Below are 18,012 nucleotides of genomic sequence, written 5' to 3'. Positions count from 1 at the left end.
AATTTCACTCTGGAAAGTCTCTAATGACTCATTTCAAGCACACTGATTCTTTCCTCTGCCTTGTGCAGTCTACTAATGAGTCCAGTAAAGCATTTAAAAAAAAAAAAAATCTGTTACAGAGCTTTTTATTTCTAGAATTTCCATTTGATTCCTTCTTGGAATATCTTTTAAGAATCTCTTTGCTTACATTATCCATCTGTTTTTTAAAGCATTCCACCATTTCCATTAGAGACATGAACAAATTAAAAATAATAATTTTAAATTCCTTGTCTGATAATTCCAACTTCTGTGAACTATCCAAGTTTGGTTTTAATGGTTATTTTTTTCTCCTCTCATGCCTTTTTACATGCTTCATAATTTTTCACTGAAGGCTGGACATTTTCTTTTAAGTAATAGAAACTGAAGTGTTTAGTGCAGTGAGTTAGAAAGGGTCTTTCTTGAATTTTCACAATGAAATTCTGATGAGAATCCTGGAAGCCTAGTTCATGAAAGCACGAGGCTAAGATTATGAGCTTCTAGAGTTCTTCACTCCCAGACAAGTTCACAATAAGCCTCAACCCCTTTGTTAAATAGCTATTTTATTGATTCTATCTATTTATGGACACAATAGCTTCTGCTCCAAGTAAATACATCTTGGGTATATGTTTGGATGAACCTCTCTGCAGATTTGGGGGTTGGAGTTTGCCCTCTAATTTTACTTATCTGTTCTAAGAAAAGCAGTTGATTTTCATTTGATAAGCTTTCGCTTATTGTAAGGATGGGAGTGACAACTTCTAAGTTCTTTGTGTGTCTTAGGTGAAGCCAGAAATCATATTTTTCATTTTTAAAGTATAGTATCTTTTACTGCATTATTAATCTCTTAAAAATAGAGGAAGAGAGACTATCATATTCACTTGTATGTCTATAGTATATAGTCAAGTACCTAAAACCAACCAGAAAATGAAAAGTCTTCTGATAGATAACAGAATGAATAGAGATGATGAATAGATGGATGAATAAAGGAGACTTATTAAATAAATTAATAAAATCTGATATAAATTATACTGTAGGAAGTAAGAGAAATAAAAGAGAAAGTGATTTTTTGAATTATACAAGATAAGCATAGGAAACAAATTAAGAATGGTGAGAAAACATTTTCTAGGAGACTTAATAAAAAATTAAAGGACTTCATTCTTTATCACTAGTCCCAAATCCTTCCATGCCTATTGTAATTCACCTGTTCTTGAGGACTTCTCTGACAATTCTGAATGGTTTTTTATTACACTCATATTCTATACAGATGCTCCTCAACCTATCATAAGTTGAAAATATTGGAAGTTGAAATAGATTTAATACATCTAACCTACCATACACCAAGCCTTAGCCTAACTGAGCTTAAATGTGTTAGAAAATTCACATTAACTTATAGTTGAGCATTTTGAGAAAGCATTATACCACATATATTGCTAGCCCAGGAAAAGACCAAAACTCAAAATTTGAAGCATGATTTCTACTAAATACGCATCACTTTCACAATATTGTTGAATTGTCAAATCATAAGTCAGCAACTGCCTATATTCATTTTGTCTAAAATTCAGTATAATATAGCAACTCAAATTGGTTGAAAATAAAGCAAAATACTATTTTTATTTATTTGTTATTTAAAATATCAGACAAGAACAACTTAGAGGAGGAAAAGTTTATTTTGGCTCACAGTTTCAGAGGTTCAGTATATGATGGGCAGATTCCATTTCTCTGGGCCCCAGGTGAGGCAGAACATCATAGCAAAAGGGCATAGTGAGGAGTGCTGCTCCTGTCTCTGCAGCCAGGAAGAAAAGAAAAAGGGGAAAAGGCTATAGGGAAGATGAACCATCCCAAGTCATGCCTCCAGTGACCTACCTCCTTCAGCCTAGTCCCACCTGCCTATAATTGCCACTCAGTCCATTTAAACTAGAATGAACTGATTAGATTATGGCTCTCATAATTAAACATTTCACTTCCTACATTAGCACAGAAGTATTTAGGGGACATCTCATATCTAAACCATAACAATATTTTTGGCATAGTTTCTGATGCTAACATCAGAAATTTAAATTCTGCTGTAGAAAACTAGAGAAATTTGGGTGGTGTATGATAATTCTTTTAATAGTTCACATATATTTCTTCATCACAAATCTGAATCTTAGTGTTATTTCTTTGCCATGGTCATAGTTATGGTATTCAAAATTAAGATCAACTTGTGAATAAAATATTGTACTTGGTTTAAAACAGTAAACAGAAAACAATGTTTTAAAATGTCGTATTTAATAAACTCACCAAATATCATATCCAAAATATTTAACAAAGATGTTCTCTATCAGTTAGGTCTATGGAACATACTGTATATTAAAATCTAGGTATTTTTAGAAGTCACTTATTCCCACATTTCTTTGTTCTCTAAAATAGACATACACCAACATATAGACACAGATATTAAAAACATTGATATTTATGTGCTTATGCAAACTGAAATTTTTAAAAAATATTTTTTTTTAGTTTTTTTTTAGGTGGACACAATATCTTTATTTTACATTTATTTGATGCTGAGAATTGAATCCAGTGCCTCACGCATGCTAGGCGAGCATGCTACCACTTGAGCCACATCCCCAGCCCCCAAAAACTGACATTTTTAAAAGGACACAGTGTCAGAAAATTTATTTAAATAGATGCAGACATCAATCCTGATGTCCCACAGTCTTTAGCTAGTTGAAGCATTTATTTTTGTAAAATACAGAAAAAAGGACATTTCATTTGGTTTTATTCCCAACTGCTATAATAACTGATTCAATGAAGCTATGGCTTCAAAATTACCCTTATACTTCATCATAGTTTATATATCATTAAGGAATACTTAAAGAATAATGATTTTTTTAAAAAAAAGGACTATTAGCAGGTATTATCAGAAGACTACATCGGTTATTTTTTAGGAATGACATCTGATATTTTAACCAAATTATCCAGGGCATTTTGTCACATGGAACTTGTTATTGTGCAATACTCTGTTCTCCAGAATTCCTTTGTTTGGAAAAGTATCCACTTATATTAATTACCTAGTGCATTCCTCAGTGTTAATTGAAATCATGTATACATTTGTACAAGCAATTTTTGAAAACATGTAAGTAGAACACATAAATTCAGTTGTTGTCTATTTGGAATAATTATTAAAATTGCTGTGTGTACACAAAACTCCATCCTGTAGCACTTGATGAACATGAGGATTGATTTTTAAGAAACTGAATTTAAAAATCTGCTCTTACATTTTTTCTTTATTTTTGAAATACTGGGACCTGGCCAATGACAAAAGTGTCTGACGGAGGAAAAATAAATACATTTTCCTTTGCTGCAAGGAGAACAAGTAAAGGTCAATTTCTCTGCCACAACTTCCCAGCTTGTGTTTTGAGTGCCTACCATGTCATGAAATGAGAGTTGGAAAGACTTTGTGCTGTATTTGCAGATGCCAACTGTAAGGTCCAAAGAGATGAGGTGACTTACTCATAATATGTGGTATAGAAAACACTAGGATTAGAAGTCAATTCCCAGAAGTTACAGTGAAGCATGTTTTCCTGTGATACATACAAGTACTTATTCTGCAGCCTGTGCTCTCTCTGATTTGAAGCAATCCATGGTGGAGAAACTCCTCTATTAAAAAGTTAACTGGACACCCCACCTTCTTCCAACTCATTAAGCCAGATTGACTAATGGAAATAGTACAGAGTGCATGCTAAATTTTAGATGAGATGTTGTTTTCCACTATAATTTACTATTGTCTTGTCTCTTGTGATTGTCATAGTTTCGTTACACTGTATTTGGGCAAACTCAGCATACTTTTTCTCTCACCTGAATACTTTCCTATGCACTTACACCCATATAAATATAACAAAATCTTATTATAATGCAGTTCATTTTATGCAATGATGGAACTACCAATCATACTGAGGAATATCTACATCTGGGAAATGATAATGCTTATATAGATTATTTAAAATAAATCTAAACTACTTCTCTACATTAATATCACATGGATAGTTTCTTTTTCTAGTTTCAGCATTGTTCTTTTTTTAAAATATTTATTTTTTCATTTTTAGGTGGACACAATATCTTTATTTTATTTTTATGTGGTGCTGAGAATCGAACCCAGTGTCTCATGCATGCTAGGCGAGCACTGTACCTCTGAGCTACAACACCAGCCTTTTATCTGAGAAATTTCCTAAGGAGTCATGGTTGTTGATTACTCTGTGTGTGACCAGGAATTTTGATTTATGATTATCTGTTACTCTGAGTGCCTTTTTTTTAAACATGTAAATTTTCTTTGGTCCTGGGAAAATCTCATTCTTTCCTAAGAATTTATCTCCACTATGTCTGCTGTCCTGTGCTCTTTCCGGGCCTGTCATTCCTCAACACAGTCAGGTTCCAGATATCCTTATAGCAGTCCTTCCTGCCTCTGTCCTAGCCAGTGATATTTCCTCATTAGCATTTGCCATTCATATTTTAGTTTAGTAAAACCCCAGTGTGTAGAATATGTTGCCTTTGGAAATATTTTGCTATTACTATGATACCTTTCTTTGGGATTTTGTTAGTGTTCTTTCCTCCTACGAAAAAAATTTAGGTGTATTCCTAGCAGGTTCATCATCAGCACACAAAAGACTTCTTAGTTTTGATCAACTGAGCGATTTTAAATAGAGTTGAGTTGAAAGTGTTTAGTATAACTGGGAAGCCTAGACCAACACCAGCTACTAGTTTCCCTCTTCCTTTTGAACTAGATTAGGTGTTACTAGATGTGTCATTTCCTATCAACTCATAATAGCTCACATCTTTGGAGCACTATGACATGGCAGTCATTGCTTTATGTGCATTATACATATTATCTCAACAAACCTTTGACATCAGTATTTTATTAATGTCATCTTACGTGTCAAGGCCCAGAAATTGGAAGTCTATACAGCTAACAAATGAGAGAGCTAGGATTTGAACTCAGGCTGTGAACTGGCACAGTGTCCGTATTCTCTCTTTTATCTGAAAAAAGTATTTACTTGTATTAGTTACCTAGTACATTTCTTGAAGTTGACTTAAATTATGATTCTGTTGTATTTCTCCCAAACAGAATCTGTTTTATGTCATCTGTTTTTTATCACTTTATTATTATTCACTAATCACTTTGTTATCCTGATTCTTGATTGCTAACAACTGAATGGCACTTGATTTTTCTACATGGAAATTATCTGCTCTTAGCCTAGATACTTATTTCAATATTCCTACTATTGAGAAAATAGATTTATTTCATAAATTCTTAAATATGGTAGTAGTCCATTTTTATTTGGTTTTGTTACAGAATTAAATGTTCTTCATATGTGAGTTTTCCACATGACTAATCATACCTTTTCAAATGCCAATTCTAAAAAAAGAAAAAATTGATAATATTTTGAAGGATTTCTGAAATGACTTTCTTAAACAAAAAAGTAAGTCCAAAAGAATCTTTCCTTTATGACTCAGAATCATCCTGATGAATGCCTGTTATTTTACTATTAAGCAATTCACGTTTGTCTACTTTTTAGTATTTTTATTTCCTTAATATCATATCAACCACTGTCATTTTTTTCTCTTTAGATTTTCTTCTAAAATAATTCTCCATATACACTAATTACATTTATGTTGTGTGTTGGAAATAAAACAATCATATTTTTAGGTCCATTCACATAAAATAAAAGCAAATAGCATATGTCAGGAATAGCAATTTAGGATTTAGTGAGAACTATTTTTGATTATTATTTTCTTGACTTGGAAGTATTTTTATCACTTCAGAATTATGAGTTATGTTTGGGAGGGGCTGAAGCTACTAAAAGTTGAGTCTCTAGATAAGAAAAACAGTACTTATTTTTTAAATTATTAATAAATATAGAGCACTTTACACTGAAGTACTCAAACCTATTTTATAATATGCTCTTCATTAACATTTTGAAGTAGTTGTAGTCAAAGAAAGTTATGCTATATAGAATTCTCTTTGCTTTTAAAGTTTGTTGATAATTCTGTTGCTTCAGGGTTTGAGGTGAAATAATGCTATGAATGCACAGAGCTTCGCAAAGTTGCGCAAGGCTATTTACATAGTAACTGTTCTTTTAAGATGAATTTTTATTTCTCATTATGCTTATGTGTTGAATATCCAAACAAAAAATAAACTGGAGTTTCTTTGTAGGTTTGTTGTTGAACTTTAGCTGTGTGGGCAAGGCAAATAACACATGTAGAAGAAGATTAATTAGTGATTATTTTGCTGGGAAGAATAATGTTGCTGAGCCATCTGGTATACCTTTGTTGGGAGGGCCATCTCAATGGATTACTCATTAAAATCTTTCAATACTTTGTTCCAAGACTGTCAGTCATCTCCAAGGTTCTTATTAAATTAAGATGATGCTGAAATTTAGGAATAGTTAGATCACAGGATATTGTGTCTCCATGTTTATCACTGACAATAAACAAGTCAATCATGAGAATATGACTCGAAGCCACTCTCAGATCTTAGTATCATTTATGCTATTAATATCATCGTTAACTTTTCCTATCACAAAATAAGTACAGTGCTACAATGGTCCCATTTCAAAAGCCTATGAAAGTATTCTGAAAAGACAATATGAACATCTATATTATCTCAGAAGAGTTCTGCAAGCTGTTCATAATCACAACACAAAATAATTAGATTGGCATTTTTTCATACAAGCACTGTTTTTTATATTCTTGGTGGGCAATTTATACATAAATATACTTAATCTTTCATTCAGTAATATTTATTCAATAGCTATTTTTTTTCTGTTGACAAACTGCCAAGTGTATAGTCTTAAACAAAACAGAAAATTTGCCCCAACTTCCTGATTTTCTACCAAGTCATTTATTCTGCCCTGGAGCCCAGGTTTTCTGAAGTTTGTACTATGGAGCCCCATGCTCCCTGTAATCTCAGTCTCTCTAGGTTTCTATTTTCCCAAAGACCTTGGAATAATTTTATAAGCCTTGTTAAAGATGAGTCTTCTTAAATACTATGTCAAGTGGTTTGACTTTCCCTCCACATATGAAGTATGTATGACTCATGTTGAAACTAAAGTTTAATCTTATATATAGACCCTCACCAATATAACTCTACTGAATACAAGGCATGCTGCCAAATTATCAAAACCAATCACCTTAATCATAAAATTGTAGATCATGTGTATTTATTAGAAGGAAAATAAAATGATAATATGTAATCAAATAAAATTGAATATTTATCTCAAAAAGGAGGCATAAATTACTAGCTCACTCACTCTTTATCTTTTCAGTCACCAAGGATTTATTAAGTCCTACTAATAGGCCTTAATGGCACTGCTACATGAAGAAGAACTACAAGCATAAACCTTGTCCCTACGAATGTCTGATCTGTAACAGAGTTAGTATCTAAGGAGAAGCAGGGTGCTAAGAACATTCTGATGCTCATTAGCTTGTCATTTTCTTTTCTGAAGCCTTCTTATATTTACTTTCATTATATTTTTCTGATTCTCATTAACACTTTAACACCCAACTTGTTCTGCTGTTTCTGTGTTTTATCTTTAAGTCCCATTTTTCCCTATAGTTAGACTTCAGAAACTCTTGACAGTGTTTCTAGGCAACTGAGTTTCCCTTTCTTTTATCTGTACTCTGCAACCTTCCTTATGTGTCATAACTTAATTTCTTTTTGGAAAGTATGCTAAGACTATTTTCCAAGGCCACAGACTCTGGGACTAAATTCACAAATATGACTTTAAGAAGACAAGTGAGCCACCTGAATTTGAAATCCTACAACGGATGTTATATGTTGCTTTGCCCTTCCTTGACAGGGTAGTCTAGGAATTCATAACTTGACCAAAGCTGTAAGCACCTGTCTATTGTTATGGCCCAGCTGCCCTTATAGAGACTCTTACCATTTTAATTGTATGGATATTTGAAAAATGAGGTGAATGTAGAAATAAATAGCATTTGGAACTGTCAACTTCTCTTAGTCATCTTAGAAGAGGGCAATTTCTGGAAGTGGATTGCCTTAAATTACTTTGGAATTTAAAAAATTATAAAAATTAGTGAGTGTATAAATAATGAAACACAATAGCTACAATACATTTGATTACTATGGCATACAAGGCATTTTTCAACTTTATTACATATGTTCTTATGTATTTTTCATGCCAATATGGCAAGATGTGTTTATTACCTTTATTAATAGGTGGGGAAGGCACAGGAAATTTAAATAACAAGAGACATTGGGATCTCCAATTGTTTTGCTCTTCCTACAACATCACACTAGCTCCAGAGTTTTAATAAGTATGTAGGTATGCTGGAGAAAGCAGCACATGCTTTGAAAAGACTTTGACTTTAGATTGAAAGGATATAGCAATTATATATAGATATAGATATGTGTCTGTTTGTGGAAAAGAACATTCTATGCAAGAAGGTATTTAATTGGGGGTGTAGAGAAGAAGAGGGGGTCATTTAATAACAATCTTCCAGGGATATAGCAAAGAGAAAGATTTAATAGTTATTCTTTATTATCATCAGGAACAAGGCATTAAAAGGATGGAGGTAGAAGAAGCTGTCAATTAAAATGTTTGCAATGTGTTATACACCCATTACAAGGAGCACCACAATATCTAATGACAGATAAAAATTTAAGTTAATTAATTATTAACCAATATAAATGTAACAGGGAAGGAGAGAGGGAATGTCTGTGGGTTCAGTTCCCATTTTAAATAAAATCATTTTAGCTACTTATATAAGAAACAAAAACAAATCTATAAATAAATTGTATATAAACATATGTAAATAAATGATTCTAAATTTGGTATTTTCTGTGTATATATATATATATATATATATATATATATATATATAATTTTGTACTAGAAAACTATTTTTCACAATTCCATATTTTCTAGATCTCAAGCTAACAAATACAAATATGTTGTCCCTGCTTAAATGCAACAATAACTCTATTGACCAAATGTTATTAACCCTTTTGTTGGAAAAATGGTTCATCTATATAAAACATCTGTATTATAGCATTATGTTCTGAAATTGTCAAATAACTGTCTTCCTAAGTCCATATCTAGGATAGAATAGTGGAAGCTATACTGGACAATCCAAGAACTCTATTGCCTTAATAGTGCAGCATAAATGGTCTTAGATGCCTTAACATTACCTTTTAGCATCAAGTAATAGTGATCCCTGTCATTAGAGAAACTGGTGATAGCATTAGATATCTATTAAATAAGCAGGGGAGTGATGCAAGTAGAAACATTTAAAAGTATAAATTACTATATAAATGCCAAATAGAATTGTTTGTGGGAGAATATTAACACACATACCTTCTATGAAGAAGCTAGATTCCAAAGCCTCAGAAGAAATCTCTTGTGTCATTGTTCCATAACTTTATTTTTCCCTGAATGGGTAGTCATGGAATGAGGCTGGTTACTGTATAATAACTCACTAATAGAAATCAGAACCAAGTTAGTATCCTGTGTGAAAGAACTGAAAAATAAGTTCAAACAAAGCCACCTTCCAGATGCCAAGAATTTGAATGCACAAATGTGCTCAAGGAGAAGCAAACAAAATGTTACACACTTCGGAATGAATGATTAAAAAAAAAAAAAGTTTTTCAAAGTTTTATGTGTTCTTGTTTTGTGTTGCTTTCCTAAAACAGTGGAGGCGCTCCATTTGGGAACATTAATGGCTGCCCATGGATACTTCTTTCCAATCTCAGATCACGTACTCACGCTCAAGGATGATGGCACCTTTTACCGGTTTCAAGTAAGTTGAAATGAAAATGTTCTTTTTTTTTTTGAGAGAGAGAGAATCTTAATATTTATTTTTTTTTTAGTTTCCGGCGGACACAACATCTTTGTTTGTATGCGGTGCTGAAGATCGATCCTGGGCCGCACGCATGCCAGGCGAGCGCAGCTACCGCTTGAGCCACATCCCCAGCCCCTGAAAACGTTCTTTTACTTTAAACTAGAACCTGGCATTTTGTTTGTTACTCTTTTTTTCTTAAACAGAACTTTTGAGAACTATGCCTTATTTTTCCTTGACTTAGGCTTTTCAGAAACTAAAGTTAAGACATAAAAAACAGAGAAGATGGGAAAATGCTTAGTCCAGATAATTTGTGAAAGTGAAACTATGTAATGATTGAAGTCATATTTTAATGTAAACTTAAGGAAAATTACAAAATTACTTAATGGAATCCTGGAAGATTTTGTTCCTGCAATGCATCTAACTAGTAGGGACCAAGCTGAGAAATGAAACTAAATTTATCATACCCTGGCCACTGCCTGCGATCCAGAACTACCTTTCAGTCCAAGTAAGCTCTTAAGGGAATGCTTTAAGCTCCCAGATAGAATTTAACTATTTATACAAGCACAGGACTTGTTCATGTCTGAGATTTTTTACAAGTCTGTGAAGACTAACTTGCATAAACTCCACCCAAGACAGGAGGATACCTTAGATAATGTGCAAGCTGGTGAGTCACTCTGGCTCAGTTCCAAATGACACAGACACAGTTATTCTTTTGAGAAATGGTTGAAGACTCATTTCCATGATTATGCATGCAGCCGACCCTTGGTTCACAATGACGTAACACAGGTGTACTGTGTATTTCATTAGAAATAATGGTTAATTCATAACTGATGAGTAGATTCCAGCCTATAAAATTAAAGTGTATACAATGCCAGAGTTCACTCTCTAGCTTATTGGCTGAGGTTATTTTCTGAAGAGTTCTCCTGATTGTTCAACTTTTAGAGATTGCAACATTTTCCCCACTTGTTTTGAAAATTATTAGATGCTCTTTGTCTGAAAAATTGAAGAATAGCAATTTGATTGGCTAAACCTTGTTTGGAAAAACAGAGAAAAAAGAGCAAATATGCTTAAAAATTATTTTCAAGTATCTGGGCTGGAGTTGTAGCTCAGTGGTAGAGTGTTTGCCTAACATGTGTGAGATATTGGGTTTGATCCTCAGCACCACATAAAATAAATAAATAAAATAAAGGTATCATGTCCATTTACAACTAAAAAAAAAATTTAAAAATTATTTTCAAAGATCATTGGCTTCCTAAAACTCTCTCACTGCTATTTCTTTTTTTTTTTAAAGAGAGAGAGAGAGAGAGAATTTTAATATTTATTTTTTAGTTTTCGGGGGACACAACATCTTTGTTTGTATGTGGTGCTGAGGATCGAACCCGGGCTGCACTGCCAGGCGAGCGCGCTACTGCTTGAGCCACATCCCCAGCCCTCACTGCTATTTCTTTAAGACTATTTTATCTCAATGCAAATAAGCATAGAGTGTTTTTGCATTAATTGCTGGAAAGCAATCTCCTGAAACTCTCATACTAATCTTAATAGTCAAGCACTTTATAGCAGCAATTTTTTGTAATTTAAAAATTTAAATTACAAAAATAATAGTTGTAAAATAATAGTTTTTATATGGCTAAACTTTAATGGTAGCTTAAAACAACCTATTGTTAAGGTAACTTGTGGTCTTATGGGTTTACATTTTAATACATAGGAAATATTATTGATTAGCACATACATTGCTTATATGTGACTATTACTTCTTGATTTTTAAAAGTCTCTTACTATTGCAGAATTAAACATTTCCCAAATGATCTTATTGTTATATAGAATTTTCATATACAAATTGGAAATAAACTTTGGTTTATGTTTGCAAAAGTTAAAACTTTTTATTCATCTTCAAAATCAGTATTAATGGTAAAATTATCTATATGTCAAAAAAACTATCTATAGGGAAAACAGAATATATTCTATCCCTTGAGAATTATCTAATTCAAGAATTTTCTATGAAACAAACTAGGTCAGACAGAACCCAACATTAGTGATGATGGGTTGAATTAGCGATAACGTGAGATTTTTATCTCTACTGTTGTCATTCCAGACTGAAATTAGTAGGCAGACAAGGTTTAAAGGTCTTAGTCATGCTCATGAGTCAAAAATGAGCAAAGCTTGGAAGGCACCACGTACATTCAGGAAAAAAAGATATTTTAAAGAATTTTTCAAATATAGCAACAGAATAGGTGCAAACAGCATATTAATTTAATGACTACAAGGTATAGTATAGGGTTATAACATTCAACGGACTGATGAATATATGAAATATGTGTGTGTATACACATATATATATAATGTACATACACATCTGTAGTAGTATCTAAATATGATAGATACTATTTACTATTTATAGATACTATTTATAAATGATTAATGAAGCATAGAATCCTAAAACCAGAATTTTAAAAAATCAAAACCAGAAACTCAGGGTTAATTGAATTGTTCTTGTAATATCTATCAAGGCATTAATCAATCTATATTTGGAGAGCTCTAATAATAGAAAACACATTATTGGTCAAAGTATTCACTTTCCTTTTTATGTTGGTTCCAAGCAACAGGAAGGTCTTTATTACATTGAATTGAAATTCAGGTCCTCAAAAGGATTTTAAAATTCATGAATTAAAATGGAAAACGTTAGGATGCCATGTTTGCTATTCATCCAGTGAATGATGGATAGTGCAACCATCACTTAAAATCCAAAGAGCTTCTAGGGCATAAGTTCAAGAGAAACAAAACTCTTTTAATTTCATTGGCATGCCACAGTATATTTGTCTCAAATTTTCAGTGCATGTTTTAATCAGATGTAAACTTACAATTATCTAATCATCCTCTATTTGCTAATGGGAACTGAGATCTGACATGATTCTCCAGGCAGGTCTCTGTTATAACTCTCATCACCTTTAGTGGATGTGCCACAGTTAAGCAATGACTGAACAATATTAGATGAGTTTTTGATAGATAAGGAAACCAACAGTGAAAAACACACTCTTGCATTAAAATTTCCTAAAGTGTAGTAGTACTATGAAAATAGGTTTTTAAATTTCAATGACCTAAAAGGTCTTATTTTTCTCAAATACTATCCATCAGTAGAAATCATAACATTTTTTTTCCTAGGAAAAATACTCCAGTGTTATAAATATTGGCTTTGTGACATTTCCATGTAATATCACAAGACAAAATTCTTTATCTTTTATTTTCACAGCAATGAAATTTTCAATAAAGTAAATGACAATAGAGTTAAGAATAGATGAAAACATTCCTTTCATTTTTAGGGGAAAAATGTATGTCTGACCAGTCTGACTAGGATAGATATTTTACATTTAGTTAGATTTGTATGCATGGACATGTGCATACACACACACATACACACACACACACAATGAAATATAAAAAGATTAACGCACTTTATATGAAATATCTCAAAAGCCAGCATCCTAAATGAAAGCATGCTTTTAGTTACTTTATTTTTCTATGATGCTCTCCTAGAATCCTGATCCAATTTTTTTTTAAGAAATCAAATCTTTCGGAACTCTACCTCCCACAAAGGCAAGTGGAATTGGGGGTGATGAGCATGTTTCATATAAGTCTTAATAGCCCCTTTATTTTGTGGTTCACTTTTTTTCTTCTAAATCCCAGATGTGATTTCATTCATACCTGCACAAAACTACTATTAGCTTTTTTTTTTTTTTTTAAATTATACTGTAGTAATTCCCAAGAAAGAGTAGAGGTTAAGTCAAAATCCCCTGGTGTTCTCATTCAGTTTGGAAAGACTTCCTCTCCCAGAAAATCAAACAGTTCTCCTCAACTATTCTTTCTAGAGAATCATTCTTTTACAGATAGAATGGTCAGATAATCAGAGATTTCCCAAAATGTGCTCACTGTGCATGGCTTGTCAACATACTTAATTAATAAGTGCAGTGAACTCCACAAAGCTGATGTCTGTAATCACTGTTCTATTCAGTCCTGAGGCATCATCATTCCAGGAAATAAGGTGAGAGAAGCAGACAAGTGGTCATCATGCCTTCTTATGATGTGTAGGAGCAGTGAGCCAGGATAAAGAGTTCTTTTAAAAAATATAAAATGTTAATGTTACTGATAATAATAGTTTTTCTTGATCAAACATTGTCTTTATAATTTAGTCAATCAGTTCCTAGAAGTTTACAGAATCAGAATTCTGCCTATTGTTCATCACATCAGTCAAATAAGACATTATTATTTTGATAATGATCTCTGGCTTGTTTAGTTTAAAACTTTAGAGCAATAAATGTCCTTATGAAAGGAATATTTGAAGAGTGAAAGTAAAACGCTGTTTCAATCTAGTTGGATAGCATTGAGATCTGCATTATATAATTAATAGAGCCAGGAAAATGATTGCCAGACCTCAGGGGAAGATTTTTGTCAATTGAGCTTTTTGGATCCATCAAAGGCAATGTTGAGATACATGATAGATAGAAAACAATTGGTTATTTTTAGACAATTTTCATCACAAGTCTTGCTGAGTATAATACTCTACTTTCAGTCCTCCCTGTGGATGAAAACTTTTTTGTTTAAATGTTGCAATCAGAACTTTTATGTCCATTGGCTAGAATTGCAGCAGTGTATAGCATTTAAATGCCTGCTGGTACAGCATATATTTAAAGGTTGAGCCATTGGTCAGAAAATAAATGCAGATGCAAAATCTTACAATGTCTCTCTTGGAAATTGTTCTGAGTTATAAAACATATTAACAAACTGTTCTAGATAATTGTTGACGATGAATACAGCTAATAAATCAGAAACACACCAAATTTTTATTTGTCTAACCTGACTTTCACTTCTCTTTGTTCCACAGACACCCTATTTTTGGCCATCAAATTGTTGGGAGCCAGAAAATACAGACTATGGTTAGTGCAATATCTCATCATTTTATTATTGATTGTCAGTATGTCTGGATTAATGTGTACTTGCATTTTATTGCATGAAAGGGAAACCATAATTCTCAGTTGGGGATTAATATTTCTAACATTAAATTTACAAATGGCCTTGTTTGGAAAGTCATCAAACCTAGTGGTAACTTTTTCCATGTTATACTGCTCTTTGCAACTGTAGAGAAAATTCTAAATCGATTAAACAGTTATAAACAAGTTTAAAAAGGTTATTATTATTTTTTCATGGTACCCTGGATTATTAGAAAGAGCAACAAAAGATCTTAAAGAGCAAGAGCTCTATTTCAGATCTTCCAGTTTACTGTATGGTTTTTGGCAAGTTCTTTGACTTCTCTAGACTCTACTTTTCTGACTAATACAGGAGGCATTTAGTTGTTGTTGTTACCAGGGCTTGAACTCAAAGGCATTCAACTACTGAGCCATATCCCCAGCCCTATTTTTATATTTTATTTAGAGACAGAGCCTCACGGAGTTGCTTAGCATCTCTCTTTTTTTTTGAGGCCAGCTTTGAACTCACAGTTCTCCTGCCTCAGCCTCCCAAGCTGCTGACATTATAAGCATATGCCACTGCACCTGGAAAGCCATCTTATAATTCTATAAACAAAAGGGTTTATTAAATATGAAGAGGCCAATTGCAAGCAAAATAAAGTCAATCACAATTTTAATCCTAATAAATCACATTCAGTGAATTTAGCACAAATTTGATATAACAACCATGATTTCAATTAAACACAAGAAAAAAGTTAAGTACTAAAAATGAATACTACTAAGTATTCACTCTCTTACATCTTCCTAAAAGCAACAATTTTCAAAAACAAGATTGGATTTTTTTAGTGTCATTTCTACAAATACTTATGGAGAATTATTCCTATGCCAATTGCTGCAGTAGGTGCTAGAATAACAAAGGTGACTGACTTCTTCTGTAGCATTGGGTAGCTCATAGGCTAGAAGAGAAAGCTGAAAAGAAGTCACCATTGAGTGCCAAGGGAATACAGCAGTGTTATGAGCAACTAATGTGGAAATTTAAAAGAAGGAGAAGTTGACTTTACTTGTGGGAAGTGGGATGGTTTTGGGATGGTTTCATACAAGAACTGGAAACATTTCATCTGAATTTTAAAGGAGAAGGGGCTTTGTCAGGCATAGAGGCAAGAAAAGCCTTTGAGGGAAAGAGTCTAACATGATATGCAAAGGCAGTGAGAGCTTTCACAGCAACTTGGCTTTCTTTGATACTGCTGCCAGAGCAATGTCTTTGGAAGAAAAAGCCTAGGAAAAGCCATGGAGGACCAATGGAGCTGTCCTTCACTTTTAACATTGCCCAAACCGTAATTTAATGGTTCATCCAAGAGTGGTCAGTTGCTAGTTAAAGGAGTCAAACTAACATATCTCACAGAAAAAAATCTAAAATTTAATATTAAAGAGACTAGATGATTCCTTTCCAGTAGTGGAAATGCCAGTTTCTTCATGCAGTAGGAACCTGCTGCATGCACTACAATGCTATTCCTCAGTGCACGATGTTGACTTTCTAATGCTGATGGAATAATTCAAGCTAGTATGCCTCAGTAAACTTGGCATTGTTCTTCTCACATACTCAATAAATCAAAATTAACATTGCCTCTGCTTATTCTCAGTGCTTCTCTATCCATATTTTGTGGTTTTCATAAATGTGTTACCTCGATCACAATTAAAGCTCATGTTTTATGACTTCACGTAGATTGATGTTTCCATGGTAAGCCTGAGGAAATGTCATAGCCTACACAGCACATCATTTATAGAAAATCCCTCAAAGTGGGTCATCCAACATGATTAATGTCATTCAGCTTCACACTAATTTATTGATGCCCACTTCAGAGGTGTTCATCTTCTAGACTTTTTCCTAAAATCTAAAATGCCTGCTTGTTAACTAACTGCAGACATAGTCTTTAATTATTGTATTTGTTTACCCACCAAATGTAGTTTTGTTTGTATGTAGCTTGTTTGAATTATATACAAGCAAAGAAAAAATATTCAATATGTTTATGTGGCAGGGTGGGGACGATGAAGAGATGGAATTGAGGATGATTCAGATACTGTAACTCTCCTTCAAGCAATGCTGTTTCATCTTCTGTGATTTTTCTTTTTTAGGTGCAAATGAATTATAGCAGCAATTTGAGTTATCCAACATGTAAAGTCCTACTTCCATTTGTTTAAAATACACTGTTATAAAAGCTGCACCCTTCTTTTAAGATGATATTGAAACTATGATGTACTTAGGCTGGTGCAAGTACAATGCATGGTGACTACTTCGACTGCAATTTCTAAGACAACTTTTGGGCAAAGAGACTTTTATTGCATAAAACAGGGTTAAAAAAACAATTTATCTCACTATATTAGCATTACAACTTATTTTTCTATCACTGATTTGAATTTACTGTGTAGGTTCTGCAGAACATAAAACCTCTATACATCAGTTTATAAGGAAAAATACTTTTCCATGGTTACCTTGGTCTTATAGAGAAACAGAATGTATTTATTATGACTAAGATAAGATGAATCAATATACAGGGTCTACATTTCTACGAACCCCACTTTTTGAAATCAAGTTGGTGCTGGGGTGTAGTTCAATGGTAAAACACTTACCATGTGCTAGGTAAGGTAGATTTGATCCTTAGCACTGGGGGAGGAAGAGGACCAAGAATACTGTTGAAAATCAGATTCGATAAGATATCTGATATTTTTCACACAAGTACAAAAAAATTTATTCCAAAATGGAATTCCCCAGGTATATTTGCATATAGCACACAAAAAATATACAAAAAAAAATACTCAACGTCTTTAGCAGTCAGGGAAATACAAATCAAAACTACACTGACATTTCACCTCACTCCAGTTAGAATGGCAGTCCTCAAGAAGAAAAATGATAAATGCTGGTGAGGATGCAGGAAAAAGGAACCCTGGCACACCGTTAGTGGGATTGTAAATTAGTACAACCACTGTAGTAATCAGTATGAAATGAAATGTCCTCAAAAGACTAGGAATGGAACTAAAATATGATCCAGCCATATCACTCTTTAGTATTTATCCAAAATAATTAAAGTCAGCATATTAAGTGATACATGTATACCCATGTTTATAGCAGCACAATTCACAATAACCAAGGTATGGGAGCAGCCTAGGTGTCCCTCAACAGATTAAGAGATAAATAAAATGT

At 33.0% G+C, this 18,012-nt stretch overlaps 1 protein-coding gene across 4 annotated transcripts in view; it reads left to right on the top strand.

Annotated features, from left to right (window-relative positions):
- Rgs7 (regulator of G protein signaling 7) overlaps window positions 1–18,012 on the top strand; it is a 460,451-nt gene that overhangs the window by 343,085 nt on the left and 99,354 nt on the right. For all 4 annotated transcript variants that reach the window (XM_048809209.1, XM_048809208.1, XM_048809207.1 and 1 more), the window contains exons 5-6: window positions 9,707–9,813; window positions 14,732–14,783. In XM_048809209.1, the coding sequence (XP_048665166.1) occupies window positions 9,707–9,813; window positions 14,732–14,783 (159 nt within the window). The remainder of the gene's footprint in view (window positions 1–9,706; window positions 9,814–14,731; window positions 14,784–18,012) is intronic.

The sequence above is a fragment of the Marmota marmota genome, unplaced genomic scaffold (assembly GCF_001458135.2).
Source record: "Marmota marmota marmota unplaced genomic scaffold, marMar, whole genome shotgun sequence".
Lineage (NCBI taxonomy): Eukaryota > Metazoa > Chordata > Mammalia > Rodentia > Sciuridae > Marmota > Marmota marmota.
This window is presented reverse-complemented; position numbering and strand designations above follow the sequence as displayed.